General features: G+C 36.4%; 1 protein-coding gene and 1 long non-coding RNA gene across 12 annotated transcripts in view; one reads left to right on the top strand and one right to left on the bottom strand.

The window, feature by feature from the left end:
- Nucleotides 1-17847, bottom strand: part of MAGI2 (membrane associated guanylate kinase, WW and PDZ domain containing 2) — a 735464-nt gene that overhangs the window by 503793 nt on the left and 213824 nt on the right. For all 11 annotated transcript variants that reach the window (XM_021384489.1, XM_021384488.1, XM_021384490.1 and 8 more), the window contains one exon: nucleotides 16343-16459. In XM_021384489.1, coding sequence (XP_021240164.1) covers nucleotides 16343-16459 — 117 coding nt within the window. The remainder of the gene's footprint in view (nucleotides 1-16342; nucleotides 16460-17847) is intronic.
- On the top strand, nucleotides 5147-12296 carry LOC110392332. Its single transcript, XR_002434312.1, has 4 exons — nucleotides 5147-5443; nucleotides 7371-7470; nucleotides 7584-7656; nucleotides 10703-12296. It is a non-coding gene; the product is annotated as an uncharacterized LOC110392332 (long non-coding RNA).

Raw genomic sequence — 17847 nt, 5'->3', positions numbered from 1 at the left:
TGTCTTAATTTAGCAGTTGTTTTAATTTATCTCCTTTTGGATTTCTATTACAATGCAATCTTTAATGATCCTGTCACACAGCATTCTTCCCTCAGGACTGCCACTTCGATCAGTCTTGCAAAATTTATTTCTTTCTCTCATTTATCATTCAGAACCTCATATCCACTTTCTCCACTCACCTTTCTGTTATCTCTGAACACAACCCCCCTTAGCCTTGTCACACCTTCCTCTTATTCTTAGCTCCCATGCACATAAATGCACAAACTTAATCTTGTCTGCAGTGTGGGCAGGAATCTGCCTAACCATGGTAGAATGGCAGCATACATTACATTCCAGATGAGGATAGTACATTACCTCCGGCTGAGTTCTGTGCTAGAGCTTCAATTACCCACAAGCCCCTCTAAGTCCACATCCAGCCAATCCTTGGAGAGGAAGCTCATGTCACATACCCAAGTATGTCTGGTACTGTTTGGGTAGCTGCCTTCTCTGATCTTTTTTTAATTTGAAGTTTTTGTTCTTTAATGTCCCTACTCCTCCTCATCCTTCGTTGTCATCCTTCCACCTCCCCACATTTGCTTGTTGCTGGCATCTACAGTAAAGCTGTAGGCCAGCTCCTAGATTGCTCCTCTCACTTCTCTCTTCCACACCTCATGATCTGTCACATTCATTGTGCTGACTACAATATCCATGTAGTAACATATTTTCCGCCTTGCACATCCTTTTTCATTTCAAAGGTATAATTCAGTGTTTCCAGTGACTAAAATGATGTTTATACAACTTCTGGTCACCCAGAAGGTGATCAAATCTCAGTAGTGGACATTCTGTCTGTCATACCATCATCCATTACTGCCAACTCATTCTTGTTTTCTTTGTTCTCATTCTGTTTATCCTCGCCTCTGTGACTAGTTAGCTGTTGTTTACCAAACTGACGTCCTGGCTCACTCATAAGTATTTCTTTGGACCCTGCTTGCGCTGAGTGAAAATCTGTGGATCAGCTTGAATTCCTTCTCTTCAAAAGTCATTCCTACTCCAAAACCAGTGGTGAAATGAATTTAATTGAGTCCTTTGGTCCTCATAATATGTTGGTTTATCACTGATTTCTTCAGAAGCATCATAAGCTGCAAGATGATCATCCTTCTCTTGTCATAAAAATGTACTCTCTACATTCCACTTCTCCTGTTTTCTTCTTTCTTTCAAGGAAATGAATACCTTTTGCCTATGTCCTACAACATAGCCTTATTACTCTGCCTCTGTTCACAGAGGCATATGTGGCCTAAAATAGTCCCATTCAAAGTCACATTTACGAAAATGAGAACACATAGAATTGCAATTTTTCACTGTCTTTAACTGAGATTGGTGCATCTGGGCTTAGCTGTGAAGTATATGCTTGCACCAGTTTTGTAAAGGGAAGACTACATAGATCCTCCATTAAAGTTGCATTCAGCATGCTATGGCCTGTAACAGTGCTTAAACTCCAACATGACATTTACTTTCACAGGTAAGATTTAAGAAAAAAGTGAGTGGAAGTGACAGAAAAGATCTGGGAAAACGCGTACCTTTCCAGGCAGCAATTATGATAATCAGCACTTCACTGAAGTTCTGTGTTGAAAAATTAGCTTGCAAGAGTAAAATATTTCAGAAACATAAAAATAAAATACAGTTTTCTTAAACTGAACTTGAGCGGTTGTTTTTTTACACTGCTGAATTGACAGTAGTAACATATTATTTAATGAAAACAATAAAGCTACTGCTTTTCAGATTTGCAAACTTTTACAGTTCTGTGATGAGATTTTAACCTAATTGCTTTTGTAATTCTGGAGAACAAAGCAATTTACAATTCTCTGTAGAAAAATGCTGCAAAACTACCAATTTCATTATTTTGATATTTCAGGAACATACTTAGCTCAGCAATGATTAGAGCTGTTTGTGCCAATCCATATCAGTGAAATCAAGGGAGCTGTTAGCATTCTGTATTCATCTGGAAAAGAATCGTGTTTCCCGGCTATAAGAACAAGGTTAAAATCTGACATAGTGTTAAACTTCAAAACTCTCCAACAGTAGTGAAATTATATTGATTAGCATTGGCTGCCAATTGGTTACTCGCATAGATTTAGAATAATGGAAACACTTGAGAGTACAACCTTAAAATTCAGTGTACAGAGTAAGTTCCAGAAGAGGATGAAAGTAGTTCTTGTGGCAGGTCTAACTAAATTGGCAACTAAATCGGCATGCTACAGCTTGTGGTATCTCCCAAGTGCACTGTTTCACCAAAGACCTTGTGAGTACTAGAATTTAGAACATGATCTCTCAGGCAGCTTGCTGTGTGTGGATTGCCAGAGATACATGGATCTCTTCACAGGTGCATTCCATGTAGGCATTGTGTTTTCTTTACATGTATGAATATAATAACTGCAGGTACTATGAAGAGACAACTACATAGATCATACTTAATGTAACAGTTTCATAGATTCAAATACCAGTGGTTAAATAAGAGATTTGGTCTTTTTTTAGAAAGAAATAGAAGTGCATTATGCTCTTTATCTGCATAATACAATAAAAAAAGAAAAATAGATGAAACTGAAAATAAAAACAAGAAGTTAAAGTGGCTTGTTTACTTGTCTGTTTTATGTAAAACAGACTTTTTCTTCAAATCACCAAACAATTCTAACAATAATTATTTTTTACTTTTATGGCACTGTTCATCTGAAATATCTTGCAGAATTCTAGGCCAAGCTTCAAGTGCTTTGTATGAACAACACAGAATGGAGCTCTATATCCAATAAGCAGCGTTATTGCAGTGCTACTATATTCATGGATAGGATGAAATGCAAAGAAGCAAATCCTAGTCTTTGTGGAAGAGAAATAAAACCAAATTCTTAACAGAATAATATTCATGCCCCTGCTCCTTGCCATGAATGAATGCACAAGTTATGTTCATTTATTTATGTCTCTGATGAGTGAAGCATAGTCATTAGAATATATCCCAATAAGCTATACTCATCTCTTCCCTATCCTGATGAAGAACTAATTCGTGGAGCTGAGAGTGAAGGTGAGGCTGAACTCTTTTTACTGCTAGTCCATCCCATGCTACAGGACTGCTGTCCTCTTCTCAAGCTTGTTACAGACACGTGTGGATAAGTAGTATATAGCCTAGATTTAACACAATAGATGCCAGAATTATAAATCTAATCAAGGATAATGAGAACATAACCCAAATTCTGACTCACAATCTTTTAAATAATCCTACACAGATCAAAACAAAACAAAGACTTGCATGTTTGCTAAGGGGTGTATTTTAAAAGTATTATGGTTGTGTTAATATGACAGCTGTTGAATAATGTTTGCCAAGTTGATGTGATATTTTTCAGCTTCCAGAAGTGAAAATTGGGCTGTATCAGAATCAGTTTTTTCATCTCAAACTTGGCAGCATATGTCATTGAAAAATACGCTTGGAAGTACACTTCTGTGAGATTCATGGAGCAGTGGAGACAAACCTAATGGAACATATAACTATCTTGTAAGTTTTTTTATAAGTAAAGTTGAAGGGAAAGAGATCCCTTCCCATCAGACTGCAGGGTCACTATTGTCTATTCATTCCCTTCTGGCTTTCCTAACACAGACACAGCCATCACCTAGAAAGGGGAAGGACTGTGTGTTGTTGCTGCTGGCCAATGAAATTGCTCTGTAAATGCTCCCAGGATCTCCATGTGAGCATTGTCTGTGGTCTTCCTTTGGGGTACAAAAGAAGAATTAAGGTATCAAGAGTGATCACGGCAGCATACAGAGTGCTGTACAGAGACACACATTCCTCTGACACAGTTGTTCTGCACAATATTATCTCAGTAGGGACAATACATGACTCACAGGGAACAGGGCAGCTCTGCACAATGCCATACACACATAGGATAAACCAAAATAGAGAGCCATCCATTTTAGATGTTCCTCTCTTTCCCAAGGAAATTTCCCTTCTCTCATTCTCTCTTGTTACAGCAGTGAATTTGAAGCAGTTCCTATAAGCATATATTTAACATCTGCAATGAACAGGAAAAAAAAGAAATTTTAAACCTTGTGCCATGATGATGCTGCAACAGAAGAACTTGAGTGGAACAATGCAGCACTGGAGCACAGCAGAACCATCTGTACAGCTCCTCAGGTCATATGCATGATGCACCCTTATGTACAATGTGGTGATATGTTCCTCAGAAAACTTGGAAAATGACTGTTTCTCTACATAACTTCTGAAATAATCAGGTTGAGAATTTGGTTTTCATAACCACTCATTATATTCCTCTTTCTATACAATTCTTAGACCTTTGCTAATTCTTATGGCCAGATGTGAGCAGTGGTTTTTGCTTTGAGTTTAATGGATCTGACCACATCGATCTACTTAAGCTTTAACTTTGAAGGGCCGTTAGTGTTGTGCAGATCACATCATTAGAGGGCTACACAGAATCACAAAATGAAAGAAAATTAAGCTGCTATAAACATTACTGTATTGCATAAGAAGTGGTATGTTATTTTACAAGACAGAAAAAGTTAAGACCTGTAGTAATTTAACAGAATTCAGTGAGGAACATAGAGTACCAAATTAACTCCCGCTTCAACTCCATGGAAGTTCATGAACAATCAAGCTTTACTTGATCAGTAAAACCTCCGCTCCAAGTTATGACTGTTCCTCTGTACACTGCCTGTGTAATTTTACTTATGTTCTTATCTGGTAGGCTCAAATCTTCCCCAGAAGCAACAATACTTTACAATGCCTAAGCGAGGTGATAGTGTTCTTCCTCTTTTTAATCACTCACAGGGGAAGGAGAGAAACAAAAGTGTAACTGTCTCAGCAAAAGCTTCATGAAATGAAACAAAATACACTGCCTTTCTTTTAACTGCCTTTGGAAAAAATTATATGCACATTAGATTCTGAATTTAAGGTGGTCTTCAATCTAAAACAATCATCTATTTTTCTGGTTATTAAAAAAAATCAGGAATTTGTAGAAAGTTTTCAATGAAACACACAATCATGTACAAATTTATCTTCAGATGTAACCTACGTGTTCCCTCCACCATTCAAATGGCTTCACAGACACACACCTTGTGGTCTAATCCTGTGATGTGTACCCTGAGACCACATATTGGCTTGCTCCATGGGAGGATAAGAGGTATATTTTTTGCTCACAGTTTACTGTCTCTCCAAAACCCTAATTATTCTCTTAAAAGTCAGCTTTCATCTAGTCTTCGTTAATTGTTTGTGAGCACAGATGTTTTAAAAGCAGAATAAAAGACCAGTTACTGATCTTTACATTTCAGTCTATGTCACAACATGCCCTTAGTGACAACAGCAATGCTGTGAACCTCAGGTCACTCTCACCCAAGTCAGGAAGACTTCTGCCTTTCTACGCAGATGGGATTAAATGAATGCCTTCACCAACCTCTCCATGTATTCAAGGTCAGTGAAAAATACCATTAGTAGGCTGCAGTGACTAATGAGGTGTAAGGGACTTATAGGGGCAGATCTGCTTTTTAAAAATGAAACTGAGATATGTCATACTTGAATGTTTGACATCTTTTTTTCTGAGCTTTAACCATGACCTTGAAAGGCAGTTCCAAAATGGTTATTACTTCTATAGAAAATAGTGATTTTTTCTATAATTTCAGGAAGAATCTTTTAAAATTTAAGTCATTATTATATTCACTTCACCTAAACTTACCAAAAGAAGATATAACATTGCCACAGTGTTACGAAGAGTCAGTATACGTGCACACTGCCACCTGCATGAAGCCCTCGCTGACAAATTACAGCGTCATTTCCAAGGTCTGTACTGAGCTAAAGGAAAGAGGACAAAGCTGCACTTCATTTTCCCCCATGACATATCTGCTTTTCATGCCCCTCCACTATCTGATGGACAAAAAACATCAGGTGCAAAAAGGAAAGAATTCTTCTTTTCTGTAACAAGCTCTTCTACTTTATCTTTCTCATTTTCCTTTACACTCATTTTCTTCTGAGGTTCCTTCTTTTGTAGAAGAGAGAACATAAGTCTGTAACTTTAAAAAAAAAACAATCTTCAATCTTTATTCAGAATTTTCTTTTATGACGCTAAGGGAGAAATAACATTTCCTTGTTTTTATTATTGTTGGTTCATTCTTCTACACTTAATAGAAGCAGGACCGGGACAGAATAACTGCATCTTGCAGAAGCCTTTTCTTTTCTTTTAAGATCTACTGCTTTTTCAGAGCTTTTAAAGAAATTCAATAAAACGGGAACTAGTTAACAGAAACAGATAATTTAAAGCACAGAGCATAGATACTTTCACTTCTTAGTAGGCAAGAAAAGGCTCTTAGAAATATTGTCTTGGGGACTTCAAGTATTTTCTGAAAGAAATGGAGGTTAGTGGAAGCGTGGCCACTGCTGAATCCCTCAGATATCCTGGCCTTGCTTTCTCTTCTTTTCTCCAGTTTGGAAAGAGCAGCTCTGCTACAGGCCAGAAATAATCTTGTATCTGATCCTAAAGATTCTGAAATGTAATAATCTCCACAAAATTCTACCAGACATTTCGGAGTTGGGAGATGCAAAATGAGGATAATGACAGGAAAGAATAGGAGTAATTAAAAACTCTCTTTTTGTGAAGATGATGAAAGCAAAATTTTTCTCTGAAATTCATTGCTCTTTTCCAGGACATGGCATTATAATGTACAAAACCAGGATGACAACTATTCTGTGATAGTTTTAAAACCCAGATTACAAAATTGTTTCTAGCACTAATTACCACATTTCTGAGTCAGTACAATTTTAATTGAGTATTTAGACATCGGTGAGTTTGTGCCCCAATCACAGAACAAGAGCAGATGCACTTGTGTTGTAGATAAAAGAAACTGACAATCTCAAGATAAGTTTCCAAGCGCTGCAAAAAATTACAGTTGTTTTTCAAGTACAGAGAAAGATGAAGATTAAAACAAAATAGTCTTATAGATTAAAATTGTAGCAAATCCCATTCTGCATGATGCACAGGAAAAAAAATGCCCCATAGCCCTTGGTAGTCAATGGGAAACACTATATTATTTCAAATACTCCTTGAATGAAAACCTGAAGTGTAGAATGACTCACTCAGATGTACATTTCTTCTCACAAGACTCGGAAAGAAAGTAGAGGGAGAAAAACATAAAACTGGACTGGTTTTTTATGACACGACTGAGAAGGTTATCTAGAAGAAATATAACTGGAGATATATTTGGGAAGGAGCCTTGTCTATGATACAGACTAAAATTATAATGCTCTATTGCCTAAACAATAGCTTTGGTGTGAGTCATCTTCTCCAACCTCTGTAAGACATACAGACACAAGCCATAAGCTTCCTTTCATCCTTTCCCCTGCCCAGTGGATGGAGGCTTGGAATCAGACACCAAACCACCAGCTTGGTGAGCAGCAAGCCAGCCAAAGCATAGAGACAACACGGGGTGTTCTCTCCTCTCCACCAGGTATGCTTTCAAACAAAACCAATGACTTCTGTACTTCACCCAGAACCTGGTTCATTTTATGTGATTAGCTACAAAATGCACTCCTGGGTACACTTGACCACTTTCCTTCACAGAATCAATCCTGACATGAGATGTGACTGTCCAGACCCATGTTTCAGCTGCACAAGAACTTACATCAACAGAAATGTGAGTATTTTATCTCTCCATAAAGCTAGACGGAGAAAGAGCATAGATTTGACAATCACAGATGTAGGCAAGCAGCAAAACTCTACGTAAAACTGCTTATATCTCCCTGTGGATCTAACCTTGAGGTCCTTTACACTGCTAAGAAATATAAAGTCACTGGAATATGAATAAGAATGATGGCTTAGGAACCTATGGTACTTTTAGACATGTAAGTGACTACATCGTATTTTATTCTACTCAGACACATGAAAACCCACAAGCTGTAAATATGATGAAGAAGTTGTTTTAGCTGCAAACGTATTAGCAATTTCTCACTGGTATTCTGCTAGTGTTAGCCACTGTGGGAATTTGATGTGCCAACTAATCACCACTGAAGAATCTGAATGCTTTTAACCTGCTTTTAATTTACTCTTGCACTTCCTGAATATCAGTAATGTATTCATATAATCTGCTTCAATTGTAGATTTCCTTGGTTACATCTAGTTCAAAAATATTTTTGGATAACCATTTATTTTCATCCTGAAAAATCATAAGCCGTACTACTCTAAGTTATTCTGTAGGTTTTTTTTTTTTTTTTTTTACTAGATGACACTGCAAGAGCAAATTGACATATAAAGTATGATCTGTAAGTACATGAGTTCAGTGAGGAATGATAAAACATGTATACCCTACAGACCTGGTATAACCAAGTACATTAGTATAAGATTAGTTGTTGCCAAAAGCTGTTGAAATAACTGGAAGAGCCTCAGTCTGCCCATAACAATTTAAATTCCCTCTACTTGTACAAATGGAATGATCATGCCATCTTTTGCAAATAAATTGTTTCGATTCAGTCAGGGAAAATGTATGCAGTCAGATGGGTTTCATCAGCTGGAACTGTGCAAAGCATGGGGCAACCAGCAGAAGCTGCATGATGATGACAGAGTGAGGGGCTCTGTATCAAGCTGAGATAGGTTGTATACGTTGGAACCGTTAACCAAGAATGCCAAAAACTAAATGATAGCATTGTACATATGTATAGTGGCATGGCAAAAGAGAAGAAAGCTTTTTTTGCTTTTCTTACATGAGACTGTAGAGAGTAGTTATACAGAAATTCACAAAAGATTTGCATGGATAGAAAGAAAAGCGAGGAGCCTCACTTCTCACTGCATGTGTTCTCCAAAACAGTGGAGTGCTGCTGCACCAGTAGCCATTGTAGGCAGTGCAGGTAACATTCCACACTTATGGAAGCAAACTCAGAATTGCTGAGGAGTTGATGCATTCTAGTGAAGACAATTATACAGCTCAAAGAATGGCTGAGGTTGGAAGAGACCTTTGAAGGTCATCTGGTTTAATGCAGGACATACCAACTGTAAAGGAACAAGAGGTTTTTACAGATGCTGCTGCTACTACTACTAGGAAATCTTCTGTAAAAACACCTTCTGAAAGGAAATTTCACCAAATCACCATCATAGTTTAAATTTTTCAAATAACTAAAGGTCATTAATGATGGACAGTAATTTTTAAAGCACATAAAACACAGCAGGACAGAGTTCTACTGTATGATTCCTGACACACCTGGGATCATATTTTCCATTCAGTACTCTACAATCTCTTCTGCAGAGAAAAAATGAATTCTATTTTTGAAAAATTACTAGGGTGCATTATATGTAAAACTTTAAATGAAAATATATTCTTCTGTTTCTATGCGATTAACAAAAGCCACAAGTCAGGGCTAGCACCCAGTGAAGTCTTTACTAAAATGAGTTGAAGAACACATACCAGCACTAATATGAGTTGAAGAAAACTTGCATGTCAGTCAGAACCAAACGTGGGAGTCATAAAATACAGATGACACAAACTGAGCGGTGTCCGTTTTGTCATTAGCAAAAGCCACTAGAATGCAAGTAAAGACTATGCCATCAGTCACCTTGAGTGAATTTCAGTCATCCCTACATATAAAGTGATCGACTACTTTCACGACCAATTTGAAAATATCTTATGAACATGTTATATGTATTACTGACTACATTCCATGAAATACAAAGGAAATACATTAATAAAGACACATAATTTATTGTCATGAAAATACTAAGGATCTCTAACCTACAATTAGAAAAAATATTGTTTTCTACAAGTGTTTATAAAATTTATAGTAATTTATAAAATATTTTGTAAATTTATTAAACAAATTTATCATAAATTATAAATAATTTATAAAATTTTAACATTTCGAGAATTTTGAAGCTGAAATTATAAGACTGTTTTGCATTTAAATCTATATAACTGCTTTCAGTGATCCTTATGAAATACAATCTGGAATTTCTGCATTTTATTTTATTTTATTTTTACCAAAATGTATTTCTACTATCGCTAGAGTAAGAGCATTTCCCTATTCAGTAACACTGAAATATATTTTCCAGAATGATTTGAATATTCCACATTAGACTGACAGCTAGTCAAGAGGTTATGTTAATAGCAGTAATAGTCTGGAAAAAGCAAAGTGTATAGGATGCGATCAAAAGCTGGAGAAAGATGAAATTGTTAGAAACCATCATGGGACAAAAACAGGACTTTTGTATCTAAAACATGGTTCTGCTGGAGGCACTAGTACACTGACCTTGGCTTACTGCACACAGATCACGTCAGTACACAATTTCTGCTGTTTATTTTATTGCATCTGTTCTCACTTCATGCTATAGTTACATCACATCTGACACATTCCATCTTTTCCTCATCTTGACCAGTATTTATTTTGTTTGGTTATCTACTATTTTAAGGTGAGTATTTAACACAGATGGATGTGTCACTGAACAGCTGAGAGCTGATGTCTTCAGCAGAATTGAAGAGTAGACATTGAGAATGTAGAATTGAGAAATATCTGAGCAAAGCTGACTGAAGTGTGTTTTAATTCTCATTACAAACAGTGTGATGTTTTCAATCAACCATGCAATTTGTAGATATAGTTTGGGCATCTGTTTACCCTAGATCTTAATTAAGATACAATCATGATTCACTGTGATAAATAAAAATAACATCTTTTTTGCTTGGCTTTCTATTCTAACAGTGCTTCCCACTGATGGCAAGGCAGTGCCTGCAGCCCGAACACACTGTGAGCCTGAGCAATACTGTGAGCCTGCTGACTGCACGGCAGTGTAGCGCTGTTACAGAATAACATCTGCTCTGAAACAGACAAAAACACCCATAAATTCACATGGAAAAGTCAATATGATCCCTAAGCCAATCTCTTTGAACTAGACAGTCTCAGTGCCTTCAGAGAAACATGTCAGTGTTACTGTGTGCATTTCCAGGTGGTACATGGAAAATATGCTACATGTAGTGGAAAAGAAAGGAAGGTCCACAGGGTTTAAACATTGTTCCATCTAATACCAGTTAATTCAGGCACTGACTATGCTGTAGGTTTATTTGTTGACTGTTCTTTTCCTCCTCTACTTCGACTGTCAGTTATTTGAAGCAGTGACCTCCTCATAATCATCTGGTACACGTGGCTGCATTGCATATAGCATAGTGGGGCGCTCACCTCACGTAATTACCTGATTTGGTTTAATTTTGCTTGACATACAAAAAAGGCTGAGTAGGCTTGTCAATGATTCTGCTTTAAATGCATCTTGGAGGTGTGCTCTGGTAGATACACAACAACAAGGTTTCCCTAGAGCTCTGTGTTGCTCTATTCTGAGCCATCAAAGTCAAGTCTTAGCAATAACTAACACTTGTCTGAAAGAATAAAGTAGTCATTAAAGTTAGGTACTGTTATTTGCAGTGATGCGAGCATTTCTTGGCAGTATGGTGTGCAAAGCACAGGTTATTTTATCCTAAGAATAGATCCACATGACGTCAAACTAGCAGATCTTTTAACGAGCGATATCTGGACTTCTTCATTTGCTTATTTTAAGAACAAAGCTGTGCACTGAATTCCCACTCTTGAATATTTCGACACTGAACTATTAAGGAAAATATATGAAACCACTGGCAAGTCTATTTCACACAATCCCCTTTGCTCTTGGATATGAGACTTTTTAGAATAGGAACAAAGTATTTTATGAAGGAAATTTGAAAGGACTCATATTTGTTCAAATATAGATTATACAAATATATCTCACATCCTTATTCAGAGCAGCAGAACTACACAGAGAGCTCCTGAATTGTGTCTACTCTCACCAAATATATATTTATTGCCCACTTGACATCTCCCACTCTTTCCTAAATTCTGAAACCAGAAACTTCAGGTGAAAATACTAGTATGTAATTGGAATTTCCTTCATTATTTACCCATGACTAAAAAGTTAGTCCTTTTCAACAGTAGTTAGAATATAGTAGCAAAAAGTATTAGAACCAATAAAAATTTATGTTCCATTATGTTCCAATTTATGCACCTATCACAACTGATGCCAGGGAGGAGGGGAGGAAAGCCTCGTCACACTCCCATACTTGGAAACCCAGAGGTTCCTTAATTTTTCTGATAGGTACCCATGAAGAAAAGTACAAATGACTACAACCTCCTAAAACATTGAACCTCTCTGCTAGAAGGAAAAATCTGTGATAGCTGTGGAGATGGAGCTTTCATAGAATCATCATAGAATCATAGCTTTCTCCAGGGTTGAAAGTATGGAGTGAATTCCCCTGAGGCTGAGTGTCCTTATTACCCTGCCACACCTTCTGCTCCAAGTAGAAACACATCTTATTGCCTTCACTATCTTAAAAGAAAATAAACTAATGGTAGTAACTTTCTCATACAGAAAAAAAAAAAAAGGAAGTCCAGCCAAAACAAAAGATTTCATATATATATATAATAACATTTTAACAGCACACAGATGATACTGCAAAACGTAGATTAAATATATTTGTACACAGACTGGATTATACTAGAATAGAACAAAATAATGTTTGAATGTGTGGCTCTTATTTCAAGTCATTCACAATGAAATATAATGGTGACCCAATAATCTAATTATATACCGAGGATAAATAAAAATAAGAAATGAATGCAGAAAGGATATTATTGCGGTCACAGGTTCCAAATTTGCAGTTCAGTCTGCTACCTATACTCTCCTAACACAGAACAGCCATAATGCCAATAGGCAGGCTAATCAAAGGAAGGAATTATTATCACTATTTCACATGTGGAGAACTGTAGCACATAATGACTGTACTTCTTGCCCTTGTTTGCACGCATACAGAATTTGGCTGTCACAGACAGAACCTTTCTTCCTATGTATCTGACAAATGTCTTAAATAAACCATCCTTTCTGCAAGACTTCTGCATTAATAGTGATACTGCAATATCCAGCGCAATAAGCCAGAGCTGCACACCAAGTTCTTTCCATTTTCCATCACTGTGGTTTTTCTAAATGCAAACACTAGGAAGGAAACTACTTTATCACTTTTTTATTATTTCACATGATCACTTCTACCATGAGGCCCAGTGTCTGGGCTGCAATCTCCACTCGTGTATATCAGTGCAGTGGGATAGAGCCATTCATTTGAGTAAGCCCAATTACTACTGTCAATCTGAGGTTATAACCCAGAGGATATCAATGGTAATCTCTTCAAATTAATAGATGATTTTTTACTTCTTTGAATCAGCTTGTCACTGTTCGACTTCTTACAGTGCTGTTTAATCAGATTGTCTTCCACTATCATTTCATATTTCCTGTCTGGGAGAGAAGCATACAGACTATTTTCAATCACAGCTCCACTATTTTGCAAATTCTTATGGAAGAGAAATTTGCAATTTATGGAAAGAAATATCAAATGAAACAGGACTGACCATGGTGGTCACAACCAAAACTGTTTTCCTGCCACATATTATCCTCAAAGCTTCAGTCATCTGATGACATGAAGTTAGAGCCATGTCTTCTTATGGTAAGACTAGAAAGGTGCACATACACATGGCAACTACAATTTATTTACAGCACTAAGAAGTACAAAGTGCAGCACAACTGGCCTTTCTCTTGGTGAGACTTGGACAGAAAATCAAGTATTGCTTATCTATGTTTAACATGGCTTACCATGGATAATTTTTGATATTGTAACACATCTCAGCAGTCAGTGCCCCTAAACAACTTCTGAATAAAATTAGGTTATGAAAGTTGTGCTTAAAACCCAGCAGTCACGCCCATTGCCCTGCTAGGGCCAGTGCTGTCAATTTGGACAAAAGCAACGATCAGTGAAAACTTCAGGTCAAAGACTGTCTTATAAACGTTCTTCTGGTTCCACTGGCAATTATACCTCTATAGCTGAGGAAAGATTGTAGGTGTGTTTTTAAAGGGAAAAGGTTGCCACCTATTTGTCAAATTTTTTCTCTTTATGTTACAGATTTGCCACTGGAAATAAAGGCTGCATCTTCTGCAGTTGGCTTCTCTATATATTTTACTGCACAAGAATTTGACCAACTGAATGCTGCTTTTGCTGTGTCAGCATCTGATGCAAGATTTGCGATGTGCATGTTAGTCTGTACTCATTATTCAGTGAACTTGTGGGCAATGTTATAGTTAGTTAAATATTATTGCTGCATGCCAGAGAAATCATCTCCCTACCTGTTATGAAGTAGAGTGTTTGGACCCATTAATACCAGCCTACAGAGTTTCAAAAATTGACTGCTCTAAGGAGAAAATTTTGTCTACGACCACCCAAAAAACTCATGAAGCTCACAACTCAAAAATTAACAGTTAATTTATATAAAAAAAGAAAATGGCTTTCATCATTTTTCCTCCTAAACATGAACACTGGAGACAGAATAAAATTGCATTGAAAAAGATTCTTCTCAATTAAGATTGAGGGGAATTCTGGGTTGCAATTTACATGAGGGTGTCCTTTTCATCTCCTTGATTATGGAAGCTTCCTTAGCAAATCACGTATCACCCTGCCTACAATTTTTTTTTTCTTAGATTACAGACTATTCCATAGAACTTTCAAGAGAATTTCAAATTAAACGTGCCACTCAGGCTTGGGTACAATTTTTTCTAACACCACTATTGAAAACAGTCATCCACTCCATGCAAGAACATAACTACCTACCTCATGATTCAGCTGCTTTCATCCCTGTCACACTATTATTTTTTAAGATTCTGACTTTGTTAAAACTGTTCAGACTATAATACAATAATCAGGAATCTATCCACATACAATGACAGAGCAGATGGATTTAACGTAATTTTGTTGGTAATTGTGGTCATTGTCATTGTAGAGTTCCTTTCTGAATGACAAATTTCCTCCTACTGGTAATGCATTTCCCTTGATCAATGAGAGTGATTTCTTACTGCCTTGATTATAAATAAATAAATAAATAAGCAAATCAACTAAGTCATCATGTCCATACTGCCCATACGCAGTACCTTTTGCCTCTGTGCAATACTTGCAATATTGTTGGGTTTTCCTTATCTTAAATCATTAAGAAGTGTGTGGCAGGACTATATTAAGTATACTCCTATGGTAATAATCATCCAGGCATCCTAAGAAGTAGTATTTAATCTCAAAACCGCTTTGTACTTGCCTTTGCACTTCAGCTCCAGTTCTCAGTATTTTCAGACAAAGCTAATTCATCACAAACATTACAGAGATACATGTTTTATTTTATGCGTACAGGTAATCTGCAGGTAAACATTCTTTAATTTTCATCTGCTTTCCTTTCTAATCAAGGATGCATAGAACTCCTGAAATTAAGACATTATATTTATCTATTTTCAGCTTCCAAAACAAAAGTGAAGCAATTGAGCCTCTTTTTTGGCACTTTAAAGCTCCATTCTTCAATGTAATGGAAGAAGAAGTTGTACAGTAGCATTCATAACAGAACAGCTTTCAAAGACCACTCACCCACTACCATATAAATAGCATAGTCACTTATTAAGGATATCTTCCTTTGCCTATCATTCCAGTGTCAAGCCTGCATATTCAAAGGTGCACCATTTTTATTTTTTTTTTTTGCAAAAACCAGAAGTGTTTTTTTCTTTTTTTTGTCTACCAAGCAATTATTTTGAGGGAAGAATACTGGAACTTCATTCCAGTGCAAATGATATGTAGCCTGTCAGCCAAGTAGATCTGTTCTGAAAGGCATGGCCCTGACAGTCTGACATGCCTTATGTTACTCTGCTTAATTTCATGTCTCCTGCAGAAACAGACAATTTCAGCAGCTATAAAAATGATTTTAGAGGTTTCTCCTTAGATATAGACATAGTTGACTCACAGAACAACAAAAGAACTAACACATATACGCATTATGAACTTTCATTGCCATGCCTACTGCATCTAACATTTCCTAGTTTACATGTTTCCTCTGTTGCCTTAATGCATTTTGAACTCCAAAGCATTATTCTGTAAAGTATAATACTGTGAAACACGAAGCAGCTCAAACTCTCTCTGTTGGACATCAATTTAACCAACCCAGAAAACCTCTTTTTTCCTTAATTTGTGCCTGTTTCAACTGCAGAAGAAAGATTACTCTTCTACAGCCAGTTTATGAGAGCTACAACTATGAAAACACCAAGCAGTTTCAGGTATTAATTCAGAATTAGACAATTCATTTCTTCTGCAATAATGTGGAAGACATAAACCAACCCATTAATCTATTTACAGGAAGACTGCTTCAACTACAGTCCACCTCTTAACACTTTGCAAATGGCCTCAGCAGCATTAACTCAGATATTCTTGCCACTAAGAAAATAGATTTATGTATCTCCACCCTACTCACATGGCACTGTGCGGAGGTAGAGATTGTCTCTTATGATCTGCTGGAGCTCATGGTCTACCGAACCTTTCTGGAACCGTAAATTGAGGTAGTGACGAAGGTCCTTATCAACAATGCCTCCTGTCAAGGAAGAGAAAAATGAAAGCATGATTTAAAAATATATTGCTTTAATGGAAGCAATGAATCACTTGTAAAGTCTCAGTAGCTCATTTTCCTTCATGTTTCTGTCAAGACAGATGACAGAATCACAAAGCTTTCCAGTTAAGGCATGAAGTTGATATAATGCTATTTAGTATTGATGACTGTAAAGGTTAAAAACAGTTAATGATAACTGGCTAGATCTGTTCAGAAAATACAATCAGATGTCATTTTTTTCAGGCACAAACTGGTAACGTTATTATTATTATGTAAGTACATGCATATATATCTACATACTACATTATCAGGTATTACTTCCTCATGGCCATGGAACAATTCCCTACTCATTTATTATACAAAAAAAAAACTTCATTCAAAATGTCTCTGCAATGCTCAGTGTTTTTTGTCCAAGTGTAGCCAGAATAAAATGCTGCTAAACTAGTTGTTAGCTGTAATTAATGACCATAAAAACATGATAAAATCCTTTGTGTTATTTACTTCCAGTAGTGTTCACATCTGAAAAAGGGACCACAGCAAACAATGATACCTACTTCATTTTCATCACCAAAAACAGTCATTACTAATACAGTATTTTAGCATGACACTGCAAACATATGTAGAAAACAGAATTGAGATAAAGAACCCTGTATTTACCATTCTTACCATAAGTCTAGAACAAAACAACTTAAATTATTGTTTAGCTAATGACTAGTGTATCTTGTTCCACTATCAAAGACATAAAAGCATCTAATCCAACATGATTTATAAACGTTTCCTGATGTAATTCCTCTCCATTTCCTTTAATGTCGAGTATGGATCATGTTTGTAATTACAGGGAAAAAGTCTACACATAACTGCATTTCCTCCCTCTCTGCAATACCGATATAAGAAAAGAAAAGAAAATCTTTACAACACTGCATTCTGACACATATTGCCAAGAAGAGAAATTGCAATCAGATTGATCTCTAACTTGTTGCTTCATAAATTTAGCCTTAAAATACCTTTTGGAAGGGGCATTTGCTATTGAAACACCTGCCAAAAGTCCTATTGACTTGGTCTCTGTAAAGATTTTCCCATAAAAAGGAACAAAAAAACATTCCCACCTAATTATTTGAAAGTCACTGCAGAGTACAAAGGCTAATAAATTAATATATATTTTTCCTTACAGCTATTCCTATTTATCTCTCAATTACAAATCCGTAATCTCATTATTGCTGCTCTTTGTCAATAACTTCAAAACCTTTTGCGCCAGGTTTATGAAAAAGCTTATAAATAATTTCTGTCATCTTTAGCTCAAGGCAAAAACAGCAGACTTTAATTAAAAAATAAAAAAAAAAAAAAAGGAGAAAGAAAAAAGCCCACACTCATAA

This window comes from Numida meleagris, chromosome 1, assembly GCF_002078875.1.
Source record: "Numida meleagris isolate 19003 breed g44 Domestic line chromosome 1, NumMel1.0, whole genome shotgun sequence".
Taxonomy (NCBI): domain Eukaryota; kingdom Metazoa; phylum Chordata; class Aves; order Galliformes; family Numididae; genus Numida; species Numida meleagris.
The sequence above is the reverse complement of the archived record's forward strand: the minus strand, read 5'-3'. Positions and strand labels throughout refer to the sequence as shown.